At 37.8% G+C, this 24,251-nt stretch overlaps 1 protein-coding gene across 1 annotated transcript; it reads right to left on the bottom strand.

Annotated features, from left to right (window-relative positions):
• Positions 1 to 1,223: 1,223 nt before the first annotated feature.
• LOC114656606 (transmembrane protein 26-like) lies at positions 1,224 to 23,310 on the bottom strand. The gene is made up of 3 exons (XM_028808245.2): positions 23,095 to 23,310; positions 22,596 to 22,740; positions 1,224 to 2,473 (listed from the first exon to the last, which is right to left on the bottom strand). Exons 1-3 carry the CDS (start codon positions 23,286 to 23,288, stop codon positions 1,835 to 1,837), a joined length of 978 nt encoding a protein of 325 aa, XP_028664078.1. The 5' UTR covers positions 23,289 to 23,310; the 3' UTR covers positions 1,224 to 1,834.
• Between the last annotated feature and the right edge of the window lie 941 nt (positions 23,311 to 24,251).

The following is a 24,251-nucleotide window of genomic DNA, read 5'->3' as shown; positions in this document are numbered from 1 at the left end:
ACTCACTGCACTCGCTTACGGTAATCGAACCTTGGACGTCAGCGCTAGAGGGGCTTCGCAGCGGTGAAGTATTGCTTTTAAATTTTAATTAAGAAGAAAAGAAAACCTTTTTAAATTAAGTCTTAAAAAGAGCTGTAAAGATATTGACAATAAGCTACGCAAACCCACCAAGAAATGCAATCGTTTAAATCAAGGCGCGAGTCGAAAAACACCATCCCATAATATTAGTTAACGATTAACACATTTCTATATGTATTGTAAGCATACAATACAACTGATAATATGTTGCTCTTATTTATCTGGTGTACCGACATTTTTGCGCGTTTAACGTCTGAAATCTAACGTGGTTTGTGCCCTTCAGAATGAAAACAGTTTGCATTTACCTTTTTAATAAAAGGCGAGCTTTTAAGCCTGAGAAATCACCCCGTAAATGCACACGTTTAATTGCACATGTGTTAATATGTATGCTTACACAGTATTAAAAGACACTGAACAACATCATTTACCTTTTTTCCCGCGTTTGATAAAAGGCGAGCTTTTAAGCCTGAGAAATTACCCTGTAAATGCACACGTTTAATTGCACATGTGTTAATATGTATGCTTACACAGTATTAAAAGACACTCAAAAATTAACGTCATTTACCTTCGTTCCCGCGTTTGACTCGTGCTGTAAATCTCTTCCTTGTTTTTAGTTCACGTGATTACGTAGGAGGCGTGATGATGCGATACGTGACTCCGCCTCCTCCATTAGAGTATATGGACAAAAAACAGGTTCCAGTTATGACCATTACGCGTAGAATTTCGAAATGAAACCTGCCTAACTTTTGTAAGTAAGCTGTAAGGAATGAGCCTGCCAAATTTCAGCCTTCCACCTACACGGGAAGATCGAGAATTAGTGATGAGTGAGTCAGTCAGTCAGTCAGTCAGTCAGTCAGTGAGTCAGTGAGGGCTTTGCCTTTTATTAATATGTATAGATTCCATTATTTGAACCTATGACTTTGTGGGACATTATTGGGTCTTGGGTTTGGGGCTCAGTGGTGCCCCCTGCTGGTTACAATGTGCTTTAAAACACATCTATCTATCTATCTATCTATCTATCTATCTATCTATCTATCTATCTATCTATCTATCTATCTATCTTACATGTAAGGTGTAAAGTTCCACTCAAATGTCCAAAATATGATTGATTTAAAATAGCTGACATCAATAGCCACGTGAACCAGCTTTCTTATGTTTTGTTAATTTTTTTTGTTATTTGCTTATAATGTCAAAAGATTCTAAATTTTATAGTGCTACAGACATTGATGACCTTTCCCCTCTTTCTTATTACTTAGGTTGTAGGATAAAAAAAGCCTATGTGTTCCTCATTTCTGGACTGTCAAGTAAAATGGTGCTTTTGAATTGTATAGTGTCAGTTGGAAATTCAAATAGAATGAGTTTTAGGAAATCATATATGGTAAGATTTTTAAACAATGTTGTTAAGTGCTGCAATAAAACACTGAAATTAGTCATCATAAAGATTTCTCATTCAAAGTTACCATAAAAACCACTGAAGAGATGATTGTATAAAACAGCTTTAAAATAAACATTTATTCCAGTAAAGTCCACTTGATTGCATTTCTATCATTTTTACATGATACATTTGTCAGAAACCTAAAATTAGATTAAGTAAAAAATGTATTCATTCTTGTGTAAATATTTTTGCATAAGGTCAAGATGGGGAGATTTACTTCCAAGGCCCTTGGTCAACAGTGTAGTTTTCAGATTATTGTTTAGTAAGTTTATGATGAGGTATTTAAAATAGATGATATTGGTTTCCATAAAGGCTTCCTTTCTATTCTGTTTCCTTAGAGTATTTTGCATGCTCACCTGTTTCTGTTGTCACACTGGCGTTAAGTGTGTCAGGTTCTTTCTTATTTGCTTCACTGTGAATCGCAGCAATCCTGTAAATCTCAATCATTACAGTGAGAATATTCTTACATGTAAAGAAGATCATCAGCTGATTAAGGACATTTTCATGGATCATCAGGTATAGTCTATAGATGAGAAAGGGCCCATCTTGCATCCCTACAGTCACCAACAAGCTCCAGATTTCACTGGAACAGCATGATAAACAGCAGCTCCCTGCTACTTTACGTGCATGTGCTACTACACTTTCATCAGACTTAGTCTTAATATCTGTATGAAAAGGTGTTGTTTGTGTCAGGACCAAAGTAAACTGAATGATCGCCCAGGTGAATAAGGTAAGCCCGATGATTACAATGTTGTAGTTTGTCTCAACCGCGGGCTCTTTGAAGGTGTCAAAGATGTCCAGAATGTCAGCACCAAGTCCAACATAGACCAATAGTAGCTGGGAGAGCTGGTCTCTGGACATATCTCCTTTTGGCATTAGCCAGCGCCCCACAACTAATATAATAAGCATTGTCTGCTCTAAGCCTGCTGTCCAGCTGTCTGGATTCAGGTGAATCAGGTCCTGCAATAAAAAAATAAATAAATTAGGTATTATAATGTACAGCCTATATTTTAGAACAGAGTTAATACAATTTGTTTCCTAAGAAAACTGTGTGAAAACATTGAGTTATCAATTAGGCAATTTCTCTTTGCTTATTTTTATTATGTGTGGATGAACTTGGATACACTACAAACAAATGTGCATATTCACTATTCCATGAAGTGAGCATCACTTCCCTGTGAGTCACTTCCCAGTTGTGTGAATACACTGCAAAAAAACTGGGCACAACTTGATTGGTCAGAAAAAGGAATAGTCAGCTCTGTATAAATACCTGTGAAAGATGGAAGAAATGCCCAAGCTGGAATTGTTATCTCTGACCATTTTTTCTGAAGCTTTGTAGTTGGGCAAATTACAATTTTTTAATTTTAAATTGATTAAATTATTTACATAAAATTAAAAATATTTTTGTGAAGGAAGATCGTCCACTTCACCATTTGTTTTACTTTGTACATTATTTTCTAATAACACCTGCGAGATTACAACTGCCTAATGAACAGCCTTCTCATTCAAGTTTTTGGTCATGTGATTTTTACATGGTATCACTGCCAAAATGATATGAGAGTGAAAGCAGTGAGACAAGGGCCAGACTTTTTTCATTTAGTTAATGAAAGAATAGTCAGTGCTAACCAGCCAATCTTGAGGTACACCTCCTTCCCCACCTCCAAACAGGAATGTGCATAGTTTGCTCCATGACTCAGAACTTACTAAAAATGTGGCTTTTTTACACCAATTTGCTGATAGTGTTGCACTCAGTAATTAATTCTATGGTCTACTTCAGCAAACAGCATTAAATTGAAAATTGTCAAGCAAAATAAAGAATTATTGTACACGTAAAAGATTTTTTAAAAACGTGCAGGAGGTGCCTGTTTTTGCAGCAAGCAAAGAAGTCACCATGGGTGGAATGCCCATTTAGTTTTTGAAAATGGAATATGATTGTTGCATTTTATTGTTGTGTGTACTAAATGTTGTGCATATACTGTCAAACCAAAACAATCAAACGTCTTCTCATTATAACATCTAAATACTTTTATATTCGGTTCAGAAGCATCTGTATACTGGGTATAGGCTTTTACTTTGGATTGCCCGTTTTACATAACTGGTTAGACTGACCAATTCATAATTTCTTCCTATTTCATTAAATATTGGTGTGTGTGTTAATTTGCCCTGCCATTGACTTGGCATGCCATCGAGGGTTGTATCCTGCCTTGTGCCAATGCTGCGAAAGGACCTGTCTCCCTACAATGTTACATTCAAATAAATGGATTGAACATATCAACTCAATGACAGGTCTGTCAAGTTAAATAACCTTTTTAAAACATTTTATTTTACACATTTACACTTAAAAATCCACCTTTTTAAGCACACTGACTGCTTATCATATACTAATCAGTATTCACAATATCTGTATTAAAAGGTAAAAGAGAGAACAGCTACAGGAGAACCAAATTCCTCCTTGATAATGTAACTGCTCCAAATGAAAGGGTCAAAATTACACCATCCAGCAGCTTCATTGACATCATGTTTTACATTAGCACGCTGGTTATACTGACTCGTAATGTTTAATTTCTCCTTTCTAGTGTTAACTACTACTAATTGTTTGTATTATAGATTTTTTTGTTTCCAGTAGCATTGATCTTGATCAATGAAGCATCATGTGCAAACTGTTACATCACTGCACTCAATCATTTATATAACCTCCACAATTCAAGCATTGGTTAATGAAAGTTAAGCAAGCAGTAGCAAGTGTCAGTAACACTAGGTCCCCAACACAGATACAGTAACTGTTAATTACCTGTTTACACAGTAATGGAGGTCTTTACTGAGCAGGCTATCAATGTAATCAGGAGTTGGTGGGACTGCGTTATAGTAAAGAATTGGCAAACCTGGCCCAGGTGTCCTTTAGGGAGCTAGTGTACACTCCTAAGGTGGCGCGGGAGGAGATTCCAGACCAGACAGATAGAGATAAGTGGATCTCTGTCACAAGGCACAAGGTAAAGGGTGCACACTGTTCAGGGGCATCAAACACAGAATTGGAAGTGTCAACAATTTTCAGATTCTGAGGTGGTTGGCAGCCATGAGGAGCTACAACAAGCCACATCAAAAACAGTTCCCAGAAAGAGAGAGGTAGTAATATTTGGGGTCTCATTCGTAAGGGGTATTGAAGCAGAGGTTTGCTCCAGAGACAGTGAGACTTTCACAATGTGTTGTCTTCCAGGTGCACAGGTGGGAGACCTCCCTGGAAGAATGGATAGGCTCTTGGCCAGAGCGGGGGTCCATATTGGAACAAATGACATACATAAGGGTAATTTGTCAGTTCTGTGATTCATATTTAAAGGGTTAGATGCCAGGCTGAGGAGCAGAATTGACAAAGTAGCCTTCCACGAAGTTCTGCCTGTGCCATGCACCAGTCCAGGTAAGACTGAGGAGGATAGCAGGCTTAACACTTGGCTGAAATCTTAGTGTAGGCTAGAAGGCTATAGGTTTAGTGGACTCCTTTTGGAACAAATGGGATCTGTTCCGCTCTGACAGGATATATTTGAACTGGAGGGGCACCAATGTGTTGGGAAGGCATATGAGTAGGTTAGTCAAGGATTGTTTAAACTAGGGATTGGGGGTGGCAGAGGGTTTAGGCCAGACCAGGTTTAGAAATGTACATGAACGAACAAATAGTAGTATAAAAATAAAAATGCTAAATAATGTAAATTCTTACACATTAAAAATAGGTAGCCTTAATGCTAGAAGTATCAAAAATAAAACGAGTGAACTGGAGTTGTATTCAGCAGAGCAGAATTATGAAATTATAGCAATAACAGAAACCTGGCTAAATAACAAAGATGGGGGTGAGTGTAACATAGAGGGATACATGATTTTTAGGATGGATAGACAGAACAGAAAAAGAGGTGGGGTTGCTGTTTATGTCAAACGGAATTTAAACACAAGTCCTCTTCAGTTGGACAATTAGCCCCGTCTTAGTGAGGACATGTGGCTTAGTCAGGAAAGCATTAGGGAAAGAGGTCTTATTCAAGGAGTGTGTTATAGACCAACCAATGCATACAGTAATTTCAATGCACATCTTGTTAATAATAATTAAAAGGCAGATTTACAGGGGGGGTTTATAGTCATGGGGAACTTTAACTACCTGAATATTAATGGTGATAACCTTACAAATAGCGGGGCACAAGAGCAGGAGTTTTTATAAGTAATCAGTGACTGTTCTTTAACACAGTATGTTAAAGAACACAAAGGGTAAGCCTATCTGGATTTAGTATTTTGAAATAATCAGTGTAGAATTGAGGGTGTAGAGGTGATAGAAGCACTAAGGTCAAGTGGACATAATACAATTCTCAGTGTTTTGGAAGAGTGCAAATGCAAAGACTATAATTGTTAATCTTAACTTTGATAGGGCAAATTTTGAGCAGATGTGGCAAAATATAAGGATAAGAGACTGGGATAAGCTTTTAAATGTGGAGACAGTTGAAGAGCAGTGGAACAGGTTTAAAAATGTTTTACATGTAATGCAGGACAGGTACATACCTTCATTTGGAATTAGTAGGAAATTAAAAAAAAAAAAAACTCCCCAGTGGGTTAATAAAGTGTTAAAAAAGAAGCTGCAAAGGAGAACAAAAAACCAACTGTATACAGCATATAAGACCAATAACTCCAAAGTGAATCGTATAGGTGTGTAAGAACATGAGGGCAACCATTAAGAAGAATATTAGGAAGGGTGAAAGTCAGTTAGACAGCAATATAGCAGATAAGGTGAAAGATGACCCAAATAGATTATATCAGTATTTTAGTAGTAAAAGAATAGTCAAGGAAGAAGAGTATCAGGAATAGTATTGGGGAATTAAAAATGCAGACAGTGAATTGCCAAATCCTCTAAACTCACAAATTTCTGAGGTCTTCACATGTGAGGAAGCAGATAACCTCCCAGCGGTAAAAGAGACATACTAATAAGGAGGCACTGAGTAATTTGGAAATTGCAGAGGGAGCAGTACTGCATAGATTAAATAGGCTGAAATCAAATAAATCTCCAAGACCAGACAGTTACCCTCGAGTTCTTAAGGAGGTTAGCGAGTACATATATAAATCCTTGATGCATTATTATTTATCTGTATTTTCAGAAAGCATTAAAGCACTTAATAAGGTGCCCCATGAGAGGCTGGGCATCAAAGTAAAAGAAGTGAGAGTTCATGGTGATATTTGTATGTGGGTGCACCTTAGAACCTTACCAGAATTGGCTGATGTTAAGAGTGGTGTTCCACAGGGGTCAGTGCTAGGGACTCTGCTATTTTTAAAATATATAAATGACTTAGATAGGAATATAAGTAACAGCCTGGTTAAGTTTGCAGATGATACCAAGATAGGTGGATTAACAGATAATTTGGAATCTGTTATATCATTATAGAAGGACTTGGATACCATACAGACTTGGGCAGATTTGTGGCAGATGAAATTTAATACCAGAAAATAAAAAGTATTACATGTTGAAAGTAAAAATGTTAAGTTTCAATACACAGTGGGAAGTTTGAAAATAGAAAGTGCACCTTATAAGAAGGATTTATGAGTTGTAGTGGACTTTACACTGCCAGACAGTGTCCTGAAGCCGTTAAGAAGGATAATAGAATGTTAATTTAAATAACATAATGTGCAGAGTACACGTCCAGAGAGGTTATCCTTAAGTTTTATAATGCACTGGTGAGGCCTCATCTGGAGTGCTGCTTACAGTTTTCGTCTCCAGGCTACAAAAAGGATATAGCTGCGCTAGAAAAAATCCATAGTAGAGCAACTAGGTTGTTCATTCCCAGGACTGCCCAGGGAATGAATTAAAAAGAAAGATTAAAAGAGTTGAGCCTTTTCACTTTAAACAAAAGCAGATTAAGAGGAAGCATGATTTAAGTGTTTAAAATTATGAAGGGATTTAATACAGTGGATCGAGACTGTTATTTTAAAATGAGTTCATCCAAAACACAGGGACACTATTGAAAACTTAACAGTAAATTTTGCATATACATTATGTTTTTCTTTACACATGAATCATAGACATTTAGAATAAACCACCAAGTAGTGTGGTAGACAGTAGAACTTTAGGGACTTTTAAAACTAGACTTGATTTTTTTTAGAAGAATTAAGTGGATAGTAGTGGCAATCTTTGCTGAGCTGAATGGCCTGTTTTTGTTTAGGTTATTCTAATGTTCTAATCTATCCATCCATTTTCCTGACACGATTATCTAGGGGAGGGTCACAAGGCAGTTGGACGATATTCTAGGCACCGGACACAAGGTAATGGGGCGTCAGTCAATTTCAGGGCAAACACACACACAAACAAAACTTGTAGAGCCAATTTACCAACACTAGTTCACCTGCATTTCTTTGGTCTGTGAGTGGAAACCAGTGCAATGGAGGAAATCCACACTAACTTGGCGAGAACATGCAAACTCCAAGCAGGGAGGACATGAACCCTGGTCTCGTTATTGTGAGGCAGCACCACTAAAACTGTGTTACCATGTAGCCCTTAATTATAATATAGCTTAAATAACATACACATATAGTAACACAGTAATAAAAAATATATATTATGCCAATATAAAATATTAATTTCATACATAATTTTCCACTCCACTTTTATGGTATACTCTTTTTAAGCAAACAAATCTATGCTAATTTTCTAATTTAAAGGATACAAATTAAGTTATAGAAATTTTTATTTTAAAAGTACAGCCCCATCTTCGCACAAAGTATCCAGTTTAATATCCCATGCATAACATGCTCATCTGCGGTGGGTTGGCACCCTGCCTGGGATTGGTTCCCTGCCTTGCGCCCTGTGTTGGCTGGGATTGGCTCCAGCAGACCCCCGTGACCCTGTAGTTAGGATATAGCAGGTTGGAAAATGGATGGATGGATGGATAACATGCTCATGGTGCTATTCATTTGAGCGTCGGCATTGGCAAAACTCTTGACCTTGATGCTTTTAAACATGGCATGATTGTTGACGCTAGGTATGCTGGCTGTTCTGTCTCCTAAACAGCTGTTATTATGTGTGTTTCCTTCACAATTGTTCAAAGGGTTTACTAAGAACAATGTGAAGAACAAAACACCATGAGGGATATGTGATCCTGTGCAAAGAAATTAATTTTTTGGAGAAATCCTGATTCTTTTTGCATCGATGCTAGAAGAATTAAAAGAATTTGGTGCAAGTGACATTATTTCAAGGAACCGTCATGTTTAGTGTCAACAGTACAGTCTGGTGGTGACAGTGTAATGGTATTAAGAATTTTGTGCAAGTACAGATTAGGGCCCATGAATGAACAGAAGAAAATCTAAACAGTAAGGCAATTTGAACAATGTTTTTGAAGAAATTCATCACTTCATTGCTGTAGTTTAACTTCTCTCACATGGAAACATCTTAGTTGAAGTTCAAGTTAAATATGTTGTTATGTATATATACAACTTGGTGTACACAGTGTAATGATAATCTGAACTGAATGTCTCATCTGAACAGTGACAATAACACAATATCAACAAAGACACATAAAGTATATATATGTGTGTGCCATATAAGTCGATCTTAACCTGGACCCAGGAGTACTTCTGGCACATCAGTACTGCTGCCAGGAAGAACTTGCATGTCTGGCATAAACCTCCACCTGAAAGAGAAATTTTCTCCCAACAGCTCCCTCTAGCAGATCCCAAGGACCACAACAGGGCTTTCCACTACAGTTACACCTTCCACATAACTATAAATGTGTCCAAACAGGAGCTGTATTAGAGGAATATTGCCACCCAATGCACTGAGGGAATACCTGACCCCTGGGAGGCAATATCCCCTGTCCTTATGATATAATGGCTTCCCAAATGAGAAATGAAAAAAAAACAATCTCTGCTGTGTTATCCATCAATGGTGGCCTTCCAGCTGAGAAATTAAGGACTAACCACGCTAGTCAGTAAAGGCCATCCATCCCTGCTCTCCATCACTATATGATCAACTTTTCAGAGGCCACCAAGTGAGTGGTCATGGTGGAGCTCACAGTCCTCTGAGAAGCAGAAGCGTGCAAAGTACTAGGAGCTTGTGGAACAATGTCATAGGAAAGGCTGGCAAACACGCTTCAAGCCCATTAAGGTGGATTGTCAGGGATTTGCAGGATGTTCACTGATGCTGCTGTGTGTATTAGGGGAAGTGAAGAGGAAGGCCATTAGATTGGCTATTGAAGCTGCATAGGGAGCCACCAGGTGGCTCTGGATTAAGAGGGCAGATCCCTGGTCAGTTGCTGATGGGGCACAAGTTGGGGTCTGACTGACCGTGGCCAGGTCACCTGGGAGAAGATGTTGAAAGACACCCTATGACCCAGGTTACATCACTGATGTTTCCCAGTGCATGCATAGGATATGTTTTACAAAACACACACACGCAAACATATATATAGTATAGTTTACTGTCAAATAAAGCAAAGAGTACGCGACACGTGTTTCACCCTCATTTGGACTCATCAGGCGTATGCACTCTACTGCTCCCCTCTTGGGGAATCGAACCTTGGACGTCAGCGACGAAGTCCCTTTACACTGCGCCACGGCATGTAGTTCGTTTATTTGACAGCCTGTAGGTCTGGAGTAATTACATTCATATATATATTGAGTGAGAAAGAGAGAGAAAGAGGGAGTATCCACAGTGTTTATTATATTACAGTACTTCTTATATTTGTTATAATAATTGAATTTTCCTTAGTCTTATGATCTGTGAATATAAATGGTCCACAAGGAGGAGTGAGAAAAGAGTCTGGTGTGTAGGTTTGCCAAGGCCTTTATTATCCTGTCTGCCTTTCTAAAGAGGTAAGTGTATGCATGTTGTAAACAGAAGGAAGCTGGCCACTGATCATATTCTGTGCTGTCTTCACCACCCTCTTCAGAACTTGTCTCCTTGTTTTTGCTCTCAAATAATTATGGAAGTGATGTTGCACAACAATACTACCAAAAATCATGCGACCAAAAACTTTGCAAAAGTTGTCACAGGTGCATGCAAATGGTGCTGCATGCGCTTGCAAAATTAATTGCACATGTTCAAAATGTAACTTGCACTTATAAAATGATGGGGTGCCTGCACAAGATCTTTCTGCATTAACAAGGTCACTGTTAACATTAACATGCACAAGGTCACTGCCAAAAATCACGTGACCACAAAAGACTTTCCAAGTGCATCAATTATGCTCATAATTTAACTCGCACTTACAAACTGCACTCAGAATTTAACTTGCACTTACAAAATGTATTGCACTTGAACACTGACTTTTGGCAGAAAATATCAGCATAGTGTAAGTCTTATGTGCCTTATACAGCTATTTTATGTGGTTTCTTTTATAACTCATTATTTATCCACACAGACTTCTCTTTAATTTCTTACTGCTTCTAGATTTTGGGATACACTCGTAAAACATTTTTAAAATTTTCCACAATTCCTCATCTGTCTCTACACTTTAAAGCGTATCCCAATTTCGTTTTCTTTAGGCTTTGCTGCATCTGCTTAAAATTTGCCCTACTAAAATTAATTTAACTGTTTTAGTTTTTGAGTATTACTCTGCCAAAACATGGTTACATTTATTATATTATTGTCACTTGAACCTAATGATTCCATCACCACTACCCCCTGATTATTACACAATGCTAAATCTGAACAGGTTCCCCCTATATTGGTAATTTAACATACTGCATTAAAAATCAGTAATTGGGACATCCAAACACTTGTGCTTCACTATTTGTCAGGCTAGCCCCATTAATATTTCGGTAATTGGATATGACTATAATAAGATAATGACTTTAAAGTTTTCTTTTTAATGTTATTTCAAAGATGCTAATTGAAACTATTGCTTGCACTAGGGGGACTATAACACATCCCTAACATGAGGCCTCAATCCCAGATGCTGTCGTGTCAAATGCAGACATCTGCCCTAGGCTGTGGCTCACCATCTAATTAAAGAAGGCTTGCCCTGTCCAGGGTTTGTTCCTGCCTTGCGCACTATACTGGCTCCAGAACCTCCTGTGACCCTTTTCAGGACTAAGCAGGTTAGAAAATGACTGACTGACTGACTTCTTATTAAGAAATTGGTTGACATAAACACATGAAACTTGACGATGCTAAGTTGGCTCTTATGTGTGGTTGTGTGTGTTGGTTCACCCTGTAATGGATTTGTACCCAGAGATTGTCTCTGCGTGTGCCCATTGCTTGCACTGAAAGGTTCCATCTGTACTGTGACCCTGCCCTGGATAAGAAGGTTAGGAAGATGAATGGAACTTAATGGAACTGAAACTACTTTAGCTCTGATGTGCAGTTAAAATAAAGTACTTTGTGGTTGCAAAATTAAGGATATGTTGAAATAAAAAAATATAACACAGGGAGTCCAAGTTTAGTGATGATTGGCCAGAAATTGTGAGAAATGCTGCATCACCACAACATTTAAAATAAGGAAAAACCTATTATTCCAGTAAAACCAATTTTTTTTTGTGTAATGAAACCTACTCCCTGCTTTGCCCATAATAGTGCAAGCCACAGCCTACTCCAGAAGAAAGAGACTGTAAATCATAACCTCTCTTCTTCTCACATCTTTTCTAAAGTATAATACTCTTAAATGCAACCATTATTTTTAAACTAAAATGCTTTTAACCATGTCCCTTTTCTTTTGTAATTTTGGATTGCTTCTGGCCATGATAATTATGTTCTTGCTTGGCCTCTTAAGCCATTTAAATTAGTAGAGACGTGGGGAACTGACCATGTTTTTTTGTTTCATTAACAGGTGAATCTTATTAAATTAAGTACTGAGTGGTCAGTGGTATTGCATCATAGGGTTCAAATTCCGAGTCTGGTCTACGGCTTTGTGGAGTCTACATGTGGGATTTCGCCTGGGTACTTGGTAGTCTTATTTAGTCTTTGCGTTTTAAGCACCTTGAGCATGGGAAAGGTGCTATATAAATAAAATGTAGGCTAATTGGCAGCCCTAAATTGGTCCCAGTGTAAGTGTTGCTGAAAGCCCTGTGATGGACTGTTGGTCTGTCCACGGTTGTTTCCCCAGCTTTGTGCCCAGTGCAATGCATGCATTTAAGAATGAATACATAAGTAAATATGTAAAAAAGGTAGTGCTGAAGTTTTTTTTGTTTTTTTTTATGGTGGGTTTGCATATAATGAGAAAGGCACCTACTGTGATTGACAGGTCTGTTTGTCTGTATGAAACAATTCAGTGGACCTATTTTGTTGAAATTTGGCACACTTATTCTTCAATGCATGTGTAAGCTCAGTGATAGACTGGTGGTCTGTCCAGGGTTATTCAGGAAAGTTCAATTTTCTTTGAACATGCTGTACAGATTTTTTTAAGTTTCATCATCTTTTTATAAGCACAGGTTAATTTGTAAACTTCTCTCTTCTATTCTCAGAAAATATTTTGTGCGACTTAATTAGATTAGTATTCAGTTCAAAATTTTCCTGGAGTGAGGTCACTTCAACTTGTATATTTTGTGTATTTTTCTCTTTTATTTGTCAGACAGCCACTTCTGACAGCAAAACAGATCCCCAATACAAGTTAGTCCAATGCATTTGGAGGCGCGCACAAGTGCACAAGCTTCCTTCTGCTGCTGTCTGTGGTACGTTAATAAAAGAAATAAATGTAAGAGGAAAACAATTATGTAACTGTCTGTAAGCATAGACTAAACAAATGTAATATGGAACTTAGTATTTACAGTACAATATACTAAAATATTGCACATTATAATGATTCAGTATTTCCCTGCCACTAAGTTAATAGTTAAACAGCAGACCTCCTCTCTATCATAATCTGAAGCAGCCTATAATTTTAATTTGAGAATTAAGTACATTTTATCTCTTTGGATGCATCTTTGAAAAATGTTATGTCTAAGAAATCTTGACTATAGTTAGACCATCTACAACCAACAACTAAAAACAGGACATCACTCAATGTAATTTTTACATCATTTGAATTGAAATATGCTGTTTATAAAAGCCATTAAACAATGATAAGTCTATTTGAGCTAAATTTTAACTACTTGATATTGTATACAACTACTTAAACCAGCATATTCAATGTAATCTTTTAGTATATCTTATTGTATTTTCTTATTATTGTTATATTTAAATATGACTCACTGTTAACACAATATTTAATAAAGAAAAACATGATACCTGACCCTATGAAGTTACTAATAAAAAGTAAAATGCTCCAACTTTCAAATGCACCTGAATGTTACACTATGCTCATATTTTCTAATTTGTTCTCTCTGTTTCTCATTGTTCTGACACTATTAATTCATAGTTTTTATATTATTATATGCTTTTAGCCTTACTGTATTAGCTTGTGTTTGGTTAAAGCTGTTTTCTTTTGTAATTGTAAAGGCAATATTTTTATCACTTATTTGTCTTTGGTTTTAATTGCCAACTTCCAAATAAACTAAACACCAAGAAGCTCCACTACTAATATTTGCATTCAGTTTAAGACAGGTTTCTATCCTATGTGATCTTTCTTTTTTTTAATTTAACATAGTACACTACCCTTTTTCTTATATTCATTTTTCATTTCTATGGAACAAATGCGTATAAATTTAATCTAATTTTAATTTATGTTCAAATACCTTAATTATCTTATTAATTTTGTTTTCTACATATTATTCAATCCCAGTTTTTTTATTTTCCAGCTGTAGTTTAATTAATTACTACAGTTTTGATTAATGGCATAATTTATTACAGTTATTTTGTCATTCATTTTGCAATAAAAACTTCTGTTTAATAAAAAAAAAATACCTACACAGTGTTCGTTACTACCCCTTTGTCTGAATTGTACAGTACAATAAAGGACTTTGGCAAATGAAGTGGTGGAATGAACAGTGAACTCCTGTTACTTTAAGAGCTGTATGGCTTCTAACTAACACATAGTTGGATTGAGGTTGGGAGCATACACCTATAGTGCGTTGCCACACCCACCATACAACGAACCACCTGGATTGGGAGTCAAGTACAGCGGTAAACACCACAGCCAACACACTGGAACAAGTTTTTCCTGCAAATTGGAAGACCTGCATGCAGGGCAGGATGTAGATTAATGTCATACCAAGGACCAAGTAATTGCAGGTTAAGGGCCTTGCTCAAGGGCCCAAAGGAGTAGAGTCACTTCTGGAATTTAAGTGGCACCCTTCCTATTGGCAACACAGATCCCTAGCCTCAGAGCCACCACTCCACCCTTATAGTTGGATTGAGCAGTTTTAAAAATGAGTAAATGGCCAGGTGTCCAGAAATTTGTATATATACAGTATATATTTATATGAGGTGAAGAAGAGAAAGGTTTTGAGGTAAGGTATTAATACTGCACTCATTAATCATGGCTCTGTAGAATGACAACATGTTGCATGTTGTTTAGTACAAGCAAGTGAGAATTTCACTGTACTCTGTGCGTGTGATAATATTGATGTTATGAGTCTATTACTAGTGCATGTTTTTTGTGTTCTTATTGCAAGATGTTTTGTACCAGTTTTTACTTTGATAGGCTTCACTATCACAATAGGATGTGCAACAGCAAAGGGGGGTGTTAGTTAACACATCAGCACTACATACGGTGCTCTCTGCTTTCCCAAGTCAATATATGCAATGCTTTTAGTTTACTGAATGTTTGAATGGTTTACCACTTTGAAGTTATCTAAAACTTATTATTTATGACCTCACCAAACCCTACCCAAAAAGGACTTTAGATACTGCAGGTGTCACCTTTTTGCTTGCCAGTATTTCTAAAGCCAAATCTGGCGACCTCCTTGCTAAACTTACAGTATATGGAAAACCTTTGCTGCTACCATTGACCAATATGTTTTTTGGCTGTCACTATGACAGGCACCAATGTACTTTTTTTCTAGTCTGCAGGTCCTATTTGCAGCTGACTGAGGTTCTAAACAGGGTCTATTCAGACTCTATGCTTCTGACATCTTCTGAGATGAAGAATAAGGTGTTCTGCAAGTGGGAGTTTAACTCATGCTAAAAAAGTCCATCTGCTAGTCATTATCAGGATACTCTCAGTAGCCATTTGGGTTTTTCAGCACCTCTTTTTCCCAAGTGTTCAGAACATACAGCCACAGATTAAAACTAAATATTTGTTTATTGACTTTAGGCCCAAGGTAATCTGGTACTAGGTACATTTATGAGCAACCTTATGTTCAAACATTGTGTTGATTATAGGAAGTCTAAAGAAATCAATAAAAAGTCAGTTCCAGAATTCAGATCAGGCAGATCATTCCTACCAATCACATCTCTTAAAGTATCCCCACGTTATCCCATATGTGCATTCAAGTCTTCCAATAGGACTGCAAAATCATTAGATCTGCTATTTTGAATACCATATCCAATGTGTACAAATATTCCAAAAATTCTGAATAGTTGTTTGGTGCATAAAGCATAGAAAAGTGGCAGTAGATTCTGCATCGCAAAAGCCAGTCTCCATTACCAAGGTCTTTTGTCCATTCTACTGTAGTTACAAATTGGGACACCCTGTTAAAATATTTTTCCTGTTTAAATTACATTTTTCCTGCTACCATATTCTGGGATCTTGGAGGTTTCATGTGTAAGGGAATATTAATATATGGATGTCTTATGTTAATAATTTAATATCAAGCTAATATAATTTTATCTTTTATTTATTTATTTTTTTATTTTCATGTCGCCATTTTGTAATTTCAGCACTATATGCCAAATCGGCTTTATAAACTCATGAAACATTCAACATAACATCCAAAATTACAGATTTATCCCCCAAACAACTTCAGTCTTGTGCTCTTATTAGTTTAAGTGTTCTGGTTCAAGGCTCATAGAATTCTCCTTCTGGACATTGTTTATGATTTTAGTGTTTCAGTTTGGGTAATAACACATTTTCTAGTTAGCAATTAGTGTTTTTCAATTTCACTTCAGTTTTTCTCTTCAGTTTTCATAGCTTCGTCTGTGTGTCTTGCCTGTCATGCATTTTCTCGAATACACACATACAGTCATATGAAAAAGTTTGGAAACCCCTCTCAGCCTGCATAATAATTTACTCTACTTTCAACAAAAATCATAAGTGTTATGTCTTTCATTTCCTAGAAACATCTGAGTACTGGGGTGTTTTCCGAACAAAGATTTTTAGTGAAGCAACATTTAGTTGTATGAAATTAAATCAAATGTGAAAAATTGGCTGTGCAAAAATGTGGATCCCCTTATCATTTTGCTGATTTGAATGCTAGTAACTGCTCAATACTGATTATTTGCAGCACCAAAATTGGTTGGATTAGCTCGTTAAGCCAAAGACAGGTGTTTCCAATCATGAGAAAAGGTATTTAAGGTGGTCAATTGCAAGTTGTGCTTCCCTTTGACTCTCCTCTGAAGAGTGACAGCATGGGATCCTCAAAGCAACTCTCCAAAGATCTGAAAACAAAGATTGTTCAGTCTCATGGTTTAGGGGAAGGCTACAAAAAGCTATCTCAGAGGTTTAAACTGTCAGTTTCAACTGCAAGGAATGTAATCAGGAAATGGAAGGCCACAGGCACAGTTGCTGTTAAACCCAGGTCTGGCAGGCCAAAATAAATAAAGGAGCGGCATATGTGCAGGATTGTGAGAATGGTTACAGACAACCCACAGATCACCTCCAAAGACCTGCAAGAACATCTTGCTGCAGATGGTGTATCTGTACATCGTTCTACAATTCAGCGCTATTTGTATAAAGAACATCTGTATGGCAGGGTGATGAGAAAGAAGCCCTTTCTGCACTCACACCACAGAGTTGCTTGTTGTATGCAAATGCTCATTTAGACACCCAAATTCATTTTGGAACAAAGTGCTTTGGACTGGTGAGACAAAAATTGAGTTATTTGGTCATAACAAAAAGTGCTTTGCATGGCAGAAGAAGAACATCACATTCCAAAAAAAGCACCTGCTACCTACTGTCAAATTTGGTGGAGGTTCCATCATGCTGTGCGGTTGTGTGGCTAGTTCAGGGACTGGGTCCCTTGTTAAAGTCTAGGGTCGGATGAATTCAACCCGATATCAACAAATTCTTCAGGATAATGTTCAAGCATCAGTCACAAAGTTGAAGCTACGCAGGGGTTGGATATTCCAACAAGACAGTGACCCAAAACACAGTTCGAAATCTACAAAGGCATTCATGCAGAGGGAGAAGTACAATGTTCTGGAATGGCTGCCACAGTCTCCTGACTTGAATATCATCGAAAATCTATGGGATGATTTGAAGTATGCTGTCCATCAAAATTAACTGAACTGGAGAGATTTTGTATGGAAGAATGGTCAAAAATACCTCCATCCAGAATCCAGACACTCATCAAAGGCTATAGGAGGACAGTGTCTAGAGGCTGTTATATTTGCAAAAGGAGGCTCAACTAAGTATTGATGTAATATCTCTGTTGGGGTGCCCAAATTTATGCACCTGTCTAATTTTGTTATGATGCATATTGCATATTTTCTGTTAATCCAATAAACTTAATGTCACTGCTTAAATACTACTTTTTCCACAAGGCATGTCATATATTAAAAGGAAGTTGCTACTTTGAAAGCTCAGCCAATGTGAAACAAAAATCCAAAGAATTAAGAGGGGTTCCCAAACTTTTTCATATGACTGTATCTCCTGGGGCCTCATGTATAAACGGTGCGTACGCACAGAAATGTTGCGTACAAACCTTTCCACGCTCAAATCGCGATGTATAAAACCTAAACTTGGCGTAAAGCCACGCACATTTCCACGGTAACTCATACCTTGGCGTACGCAATTTCTCCGCTCGGTTTTGCAGACTGGCGGCACCCAGCGTCAAAGCAGTGCTACTGATCCTGTGTGATTACCCTTTCTTAGATCCACATCCACAGCGGCAGCTTTATCAAATACACTGAAATTAACCGCATATCGTTCATAAATTTAATGCATCTGATTGTAATTAACCTGTAACAATATAATGGTCCACAGAATGGTCAAACTACTGTTCCTGTGTGCTCATCCTTTCTTTCTTAGCTCCACATTCCTGACGCAGCTTTAAAAATACACTGAAATTAACTACATATTGTTTATTAGTGTAATGCATCTGATTGTAATTAACCTGTAGCAATATAATGGGCCAGGGAATAGCCATAGTATTCCAAATACCATAACTGCTTTAGCGTTGTTACGCTCACTGCATCTTGTTCTTCTTTTTGCTGCTCCCGTTAAGGGTTGCCACTGCGGATCATCTTTTTCCATATTACTCTCACTGCACCACTCGGAGTATTTATATCACTGTATCTGAGTGTGAATCACAGCAGCAGATGATCTTAAAGAGAATTATCGGTATACAGTTTCAAGTACACACTCAACCACGACAAAAAGAGTCAAAGCCTTTCCTGTACGGACCTCGCGTTTCAGAAACAGTTTCATCCCAAGAACTATAAACGCACTCAATCAGTCCATCAAGTGCTCCTTGTAGAACTGTTTGTACTTATAAGTACAATCACCTCACTGTAAACTTACACTACAGGTATAATATTACACAACCTGCGCTACTTTATAAAGCGCGTATGATGACAATATCATTTTTAAGATGAAATGCAGCAAAATATGTTGCTTATAGTATACAGATAAAACTTTAACTTCATTTAAATAATCTGTATTGTTAATAATTAAACATGTGAGGACACGGTGCCGCAGCGTATAGCTAGTTCAAGGATAGCTCCTGCCTTGCGCTGTATTCTTGCTGGTGCTGACGCGACACTGGAAGGATAAACGAATAGAATATTAAACATGTACTAAGAAGATATTTCAATGTTCCTTAAAAGTTTTGAAGAATCGGCGTTCTAAGCTTACAGATGGCTTAACGTCTATTACAGAGCTGATTGTGTGGCGATTGGAGAAAGAAAAGTATGGACAGGAATTGGAGGTTAGTACGTTTGAAAGAGACAGTACTTCTGTAATAAATTATTTCATCGAAGGTCGCACATGGTGCAGCAAGCCTCTTGCGTGAGATATGAACAATCACTGCGCCACCGTGTTCCCATCTATATATATAATTCACAAAGTCGCCGCCAAAGGGGAAGACACCCATGAAAGCACGCACACCAAAACAAGACAACCATGAAAGCACGCAGGAAGAGGCGTGGATTCACTAAGCCGCCGACAAGTAGGAAAGAGCCTTGCCCACCAACTCTATGACCATTGGACACGACGACAACTCACAGAGCCACGCCCACTAACTGGGACGCGACGCCTCCGAAAAAACGGCCTCATTTATGTTCATCTGTTGTACGCTACACATGGACCTCTGAGCCACCTTGAGTTGGGGGCAGCAAGTCTTTGATAGGCTGCAACAAAATGATGAAAGTATTTTTTCACACAAGCTGTGTGTGTGTGGGTGGGTGTTAGTTAATTTGTTACTCGAAGGATTTCAAGATTTAATATGCACAGGCGGTAACACTGCACATGCAGCCCAAATGAACCAAAAATCTTCCACAGTCTCCTTACTGTAAAGCAGCAACACTACCACTGCGCTACAAGACAGAGAATGCAGTTAAAGAATGCACCAGTCTCGATTTTACTTTCATTTCTGTTTGGACAACTGTGTCGTTCAGAAAGTGTTCACCCATCAATACATAATTATGCGACGTATGATACGCCGTGAGTTGGCAAGAGCCACGAGTGTTCAGCGGTGTTTCCCAAACTCGGTCCTGCTGAACCCCTGTGGCTGAAGTGTTTTGTTCCAACCAGATTCCTAATCATTAATGCCGGTGAAACTCATCGGGGATAAGTCGGTTTTTCAAACGCAGTCGTGTAGCAGATTAGCTGGATGTAATAATCCGAGATGAATGCGCACCTCCGCGCTGAGTGAAAACTAAATGTATATTGCTGCAACAAAATGATGAAAGAACGGGCGCATTTTTTTCACACAAGCTGAGTGGGTGGGTGTGTGTTAGTTAATTAGTTACTCAAAAGAATTCAAGATTTAATATGCACAAGCGGTAACACTGCAAAAACAGCCCAAACCAGGAAAGACAGCTGGCAAAAAGTCACCAACAAACTAAACGCGTGTACATTGTACTTACTGAAAGCAGCGTTACGGATTTTACAAATGTTCATTTTTTACTCTCTGCTTAAAAAACATTGAAAAAGCGGCGTATACTACGCCTCGGGTTGGTTTGCAGCGTGTAAAACAGTTTGTTTGTCGCGGATAATTTGCTATCCACACAAGGAGGAACCAGGAAGCGAACCCACAATCTTCCACCGTCTCCTTACTGCAAAGCAGCCGTACTATGTAGCTGCGAAAAAATAAAAGCAATACGAGTTTTAACAGACGTCTTTGAAGTGTATCATAAGTTTCTGTAACGTTAATAAAAATGGCCAGGAAGTGTCACTACAGAGGTGAGTGTTAAATGCTTCGAAGCTTTGATACGATTTCCGACACAATTGCTTCAAACGTGTTGATGCTTCGTGAGGCTTCGGCGTCCTTCCCCTCTCCTCCGGATTTTTCAAATGTTAATTTTTTCCCTGTGCTTAAAAATCATTAAAAACCCAGCCTGATTATGCGGCGTATGGTACGCCGCGGGTTGGCTAGTGTTTAATAACATGCTTTGATTCCTATCATCATGAAAATGATATCACGTATACATCTCAGTATTTTAATTATTCAGAGAGCTATAATATCTCGAATGTAATGCATTCTGTGTCCTGTCGGAGAAAGAGAAAGAACGGAAGCACGTAGTGATTCACACACAGAGCACATAGAAGATCAAACACAGAACAAGGCATTTAACATGCTACTTGAGAAACTAGTAAAATAAACGATTTTAAGATGAAGTTTATGATGTTCTACTTTAATAGCAAAATAAACTACGTGATTAAAGTGGAAATTTCGAGATTAAAGTTGACATTTCGTGCTTTTTTCCCACTGTGTGCCTATGTTTTTTGTTTGTACCCTAATACGCTTTCATATAACACTCAGACGGTGGGCTACGACTTGCCTTTTCACGGCGACTTTGATATGTGATTTCTTTTTTATTTCGGGCACTGTGCGACTTTGTGAATTTGATCTTTCGAGTTTTTCCGACACTCTGTCACTCGATCAACTTTCTTTTGTTGATTATACCACTGTTTAAACCAACAAATAGTACGTTTTTCCTTTGCCTCCACTTGGTATTCGCTGAAATTCTTATATTTTCCCCTGTGCTTTTCCCATTGTCGTTTCACAGAAGGCTATTTATATTGATTTGCATATTCAAAGAGGCGTAATTCTGGGAGGAGTTGGGGCGGGACAGAAGGCGCGTGCACGTGCATTACTTTTCACGCTGATCGGGATTTATGTAGTGGAAGAACGTGAAAGTATGCGTGCGCACAGATTCCTGCATCTGGATTTTTCTGTGCGTACGCACAATCCCGCTTTTGTGCTTAAGCCATGTTATAGTGTGAGTTCTACGCACGGCGTTATACATGAGGCCCCTGGTCTGGTTAACACCACTCTCACATTTGTTCACATTCCCTTTTGCTAGCAGACAATTCAGGGAGGTTGGCTGGAACAAAAAAAAGTAGGTGGACTTTGCCCATGCAGCAACCAGCAAGTCCTTGTATACTCATGAGTGAAATAAGTCTTGTCATTCGACTTGCACCCAGCTTTCACCTATCTTCTTTCAAGTGGTGAGCCTACATAAAATATATATCATTTTTTCCCTCTATCATTAAACATTCTTTTACATTATACATGTATTTTATATACTGCACAGTACATTAAAATGCATGGGCCACATGCATGCCAGTAAATCATATCACATTAGGTTATCAGTAGTCTTTACCCTATTGCTCTGATCTACTAGTTTGAATAGTATAAAAGTGTGAGCATACTGTATATATTTAGATTAAGTTTACTATTATCATAAACTGATGTCAAAGACCCCCAGATTCGTGTAACAGTTTAGAAGTATTATTTGCTCCTGAAGATTTTTCAATCAAACATTTATTATTTCTAGTTGTCAGAGGAGCACTTTGAGCAGCAATATTAATTTAATCTCACAAAAAACGGTATGAAATTCTGTAACAAGACATGTTTAAATGGAAAATACCTCTGGGATTGGTAAACCACTGGACAAGCCTGTGGCATTACTACCAGAAGCATTGGCAGGCTGTTTTGATTGCAACATGTCGATTTCCAGAAACCAGATAGATGGGATGACAGTGCTCAGGTAGAGAAATACCATTGGAGAAAACCTGTGTGAGAGTTGGAAAAAAACATTTATTACTAAAAACAAGGATGTTTAGTTCATACAGTAATAATGCAACACAAAGTAAAGAATTAAAAAGTTGAGTCATTGGGAAAAGCAAATTATAGCCTGTAATTAACTGCTTTTTAAAGGCAACCATTAAGGCACTTATGAAAATGAATTAAATTTACATAACTCTAAATTAACAACAGATCTCTTAAATGTGCGTAAAATGTTCCTATGCCTTCAGTTACTTACTGTATTAATACCATTCATTGTGCTCTATAATAACGAGATGTATCCTACCTACACCACTTTTATAAACACATGTATAAAAACATTAAAAATAAAATAAAAATACCATTTCCATTCCCCTTTGTGGGTGAATTTAAGAGTGGCTACCATCTCCACCATCAGAAGTGCTACTCCAGCCAGCAAGAGCCAGAAAATTGGGTTTCTCTTTACTGCAACAACTCGCCAGACAGTTAGAATGCCATGAACAGTAAACAAGATGCGGCTGAGAATGGCAACTGCAAGATTGAAAGCCTTATTCATGGTCTCTGAGCTGAAAGACAAAGAACAATTCTGAAAAGAATAGAGAAAATAATACTTTTAAATACACCTTAGAGATGAATGTGAATTAAAAAGAGTATCTTATTAACAAACATTGATTATATCCATCAAAATCTACTTTTTGACCGTTAAACTACTGCTTAATGCTTCTTGACTGCTAAGCTAATGATGGCTAACTTAATACCCCCATTGACTTTAAGAATTCTAAGAAAAAACAAAGGCAACTTTGAAGAGTTGGGGCACCTGAAGGCAATCCCCATATAATATAAACAAAAGACAGGTTTATAAACACGTTGAAAAAAAAGTAAAACACCATTGCAGATGCCAAAAATAAACTACTCAAGATGGCAGAGCTCTCATTGAAATGGACTTCCGACAGGAAAGACCTGGGTCCAGGCAGGTGGACACCGGAAGTAACATCAAGGGTGTTAAGGTTGTCAGTCTTCCGGTCTATAGAGGGAGGAAGAGACAAGGTATTAGACAACAGCACCCTCTTGTATTCTGGGGATAAACTACCATTATATGAGCCTTTAAGCTTCCCCCTATGCACATGCATGTGACAGCATTTTCTTACACAAAAAAGTCATGTCATTTCCTAACCCACTTAATCCAGATAAGGGTTTGGGGAGGTGGAACAAGGTGAACAGGGCACCAGTCCAACACAGGGCGAACACTCACACCTACACACCAAACACACATCAGGGCCAATTCAGTGTCGCCAATTTATATAACCTGCATGTCACTGGACGGAGGAAAGAAACTCAAAAAGACATGGAGAGATCATGCAAACTCCACACAGGGAGGACCAGAGATGTGATCCCGGGTCTTATTACTGCGAGACAGCAATGCTACCACTAAATCACCATACCAACCACACATAAAAGTAACTAATATATTTCACAGATCTAATAATTTAACTAAGTTAACTACTCCTTAAGCTTATTT

Source organism: Erpetoichthys calabaricus, chromosome 8 (genome assembly GCF_900747795.2).
Source record: "Erpetoichthys calabaricus chromosome 8, fErpCal1.3, whole genome shotgun sequence".
Classification (NCBI taxonomy): domain Eukaryota; kingdom Metazoa; phylum Chordata; class Cladistia; order Polypteriformes; family Polypteridae; genus Erpetoichthys; species Erpetoichthys calabaricus.
The sequence above is the reverse complement of the archived record's forward strand: the minus strand, read 5'-3'. Positions and strand labels throughout refer to the sequence as shown.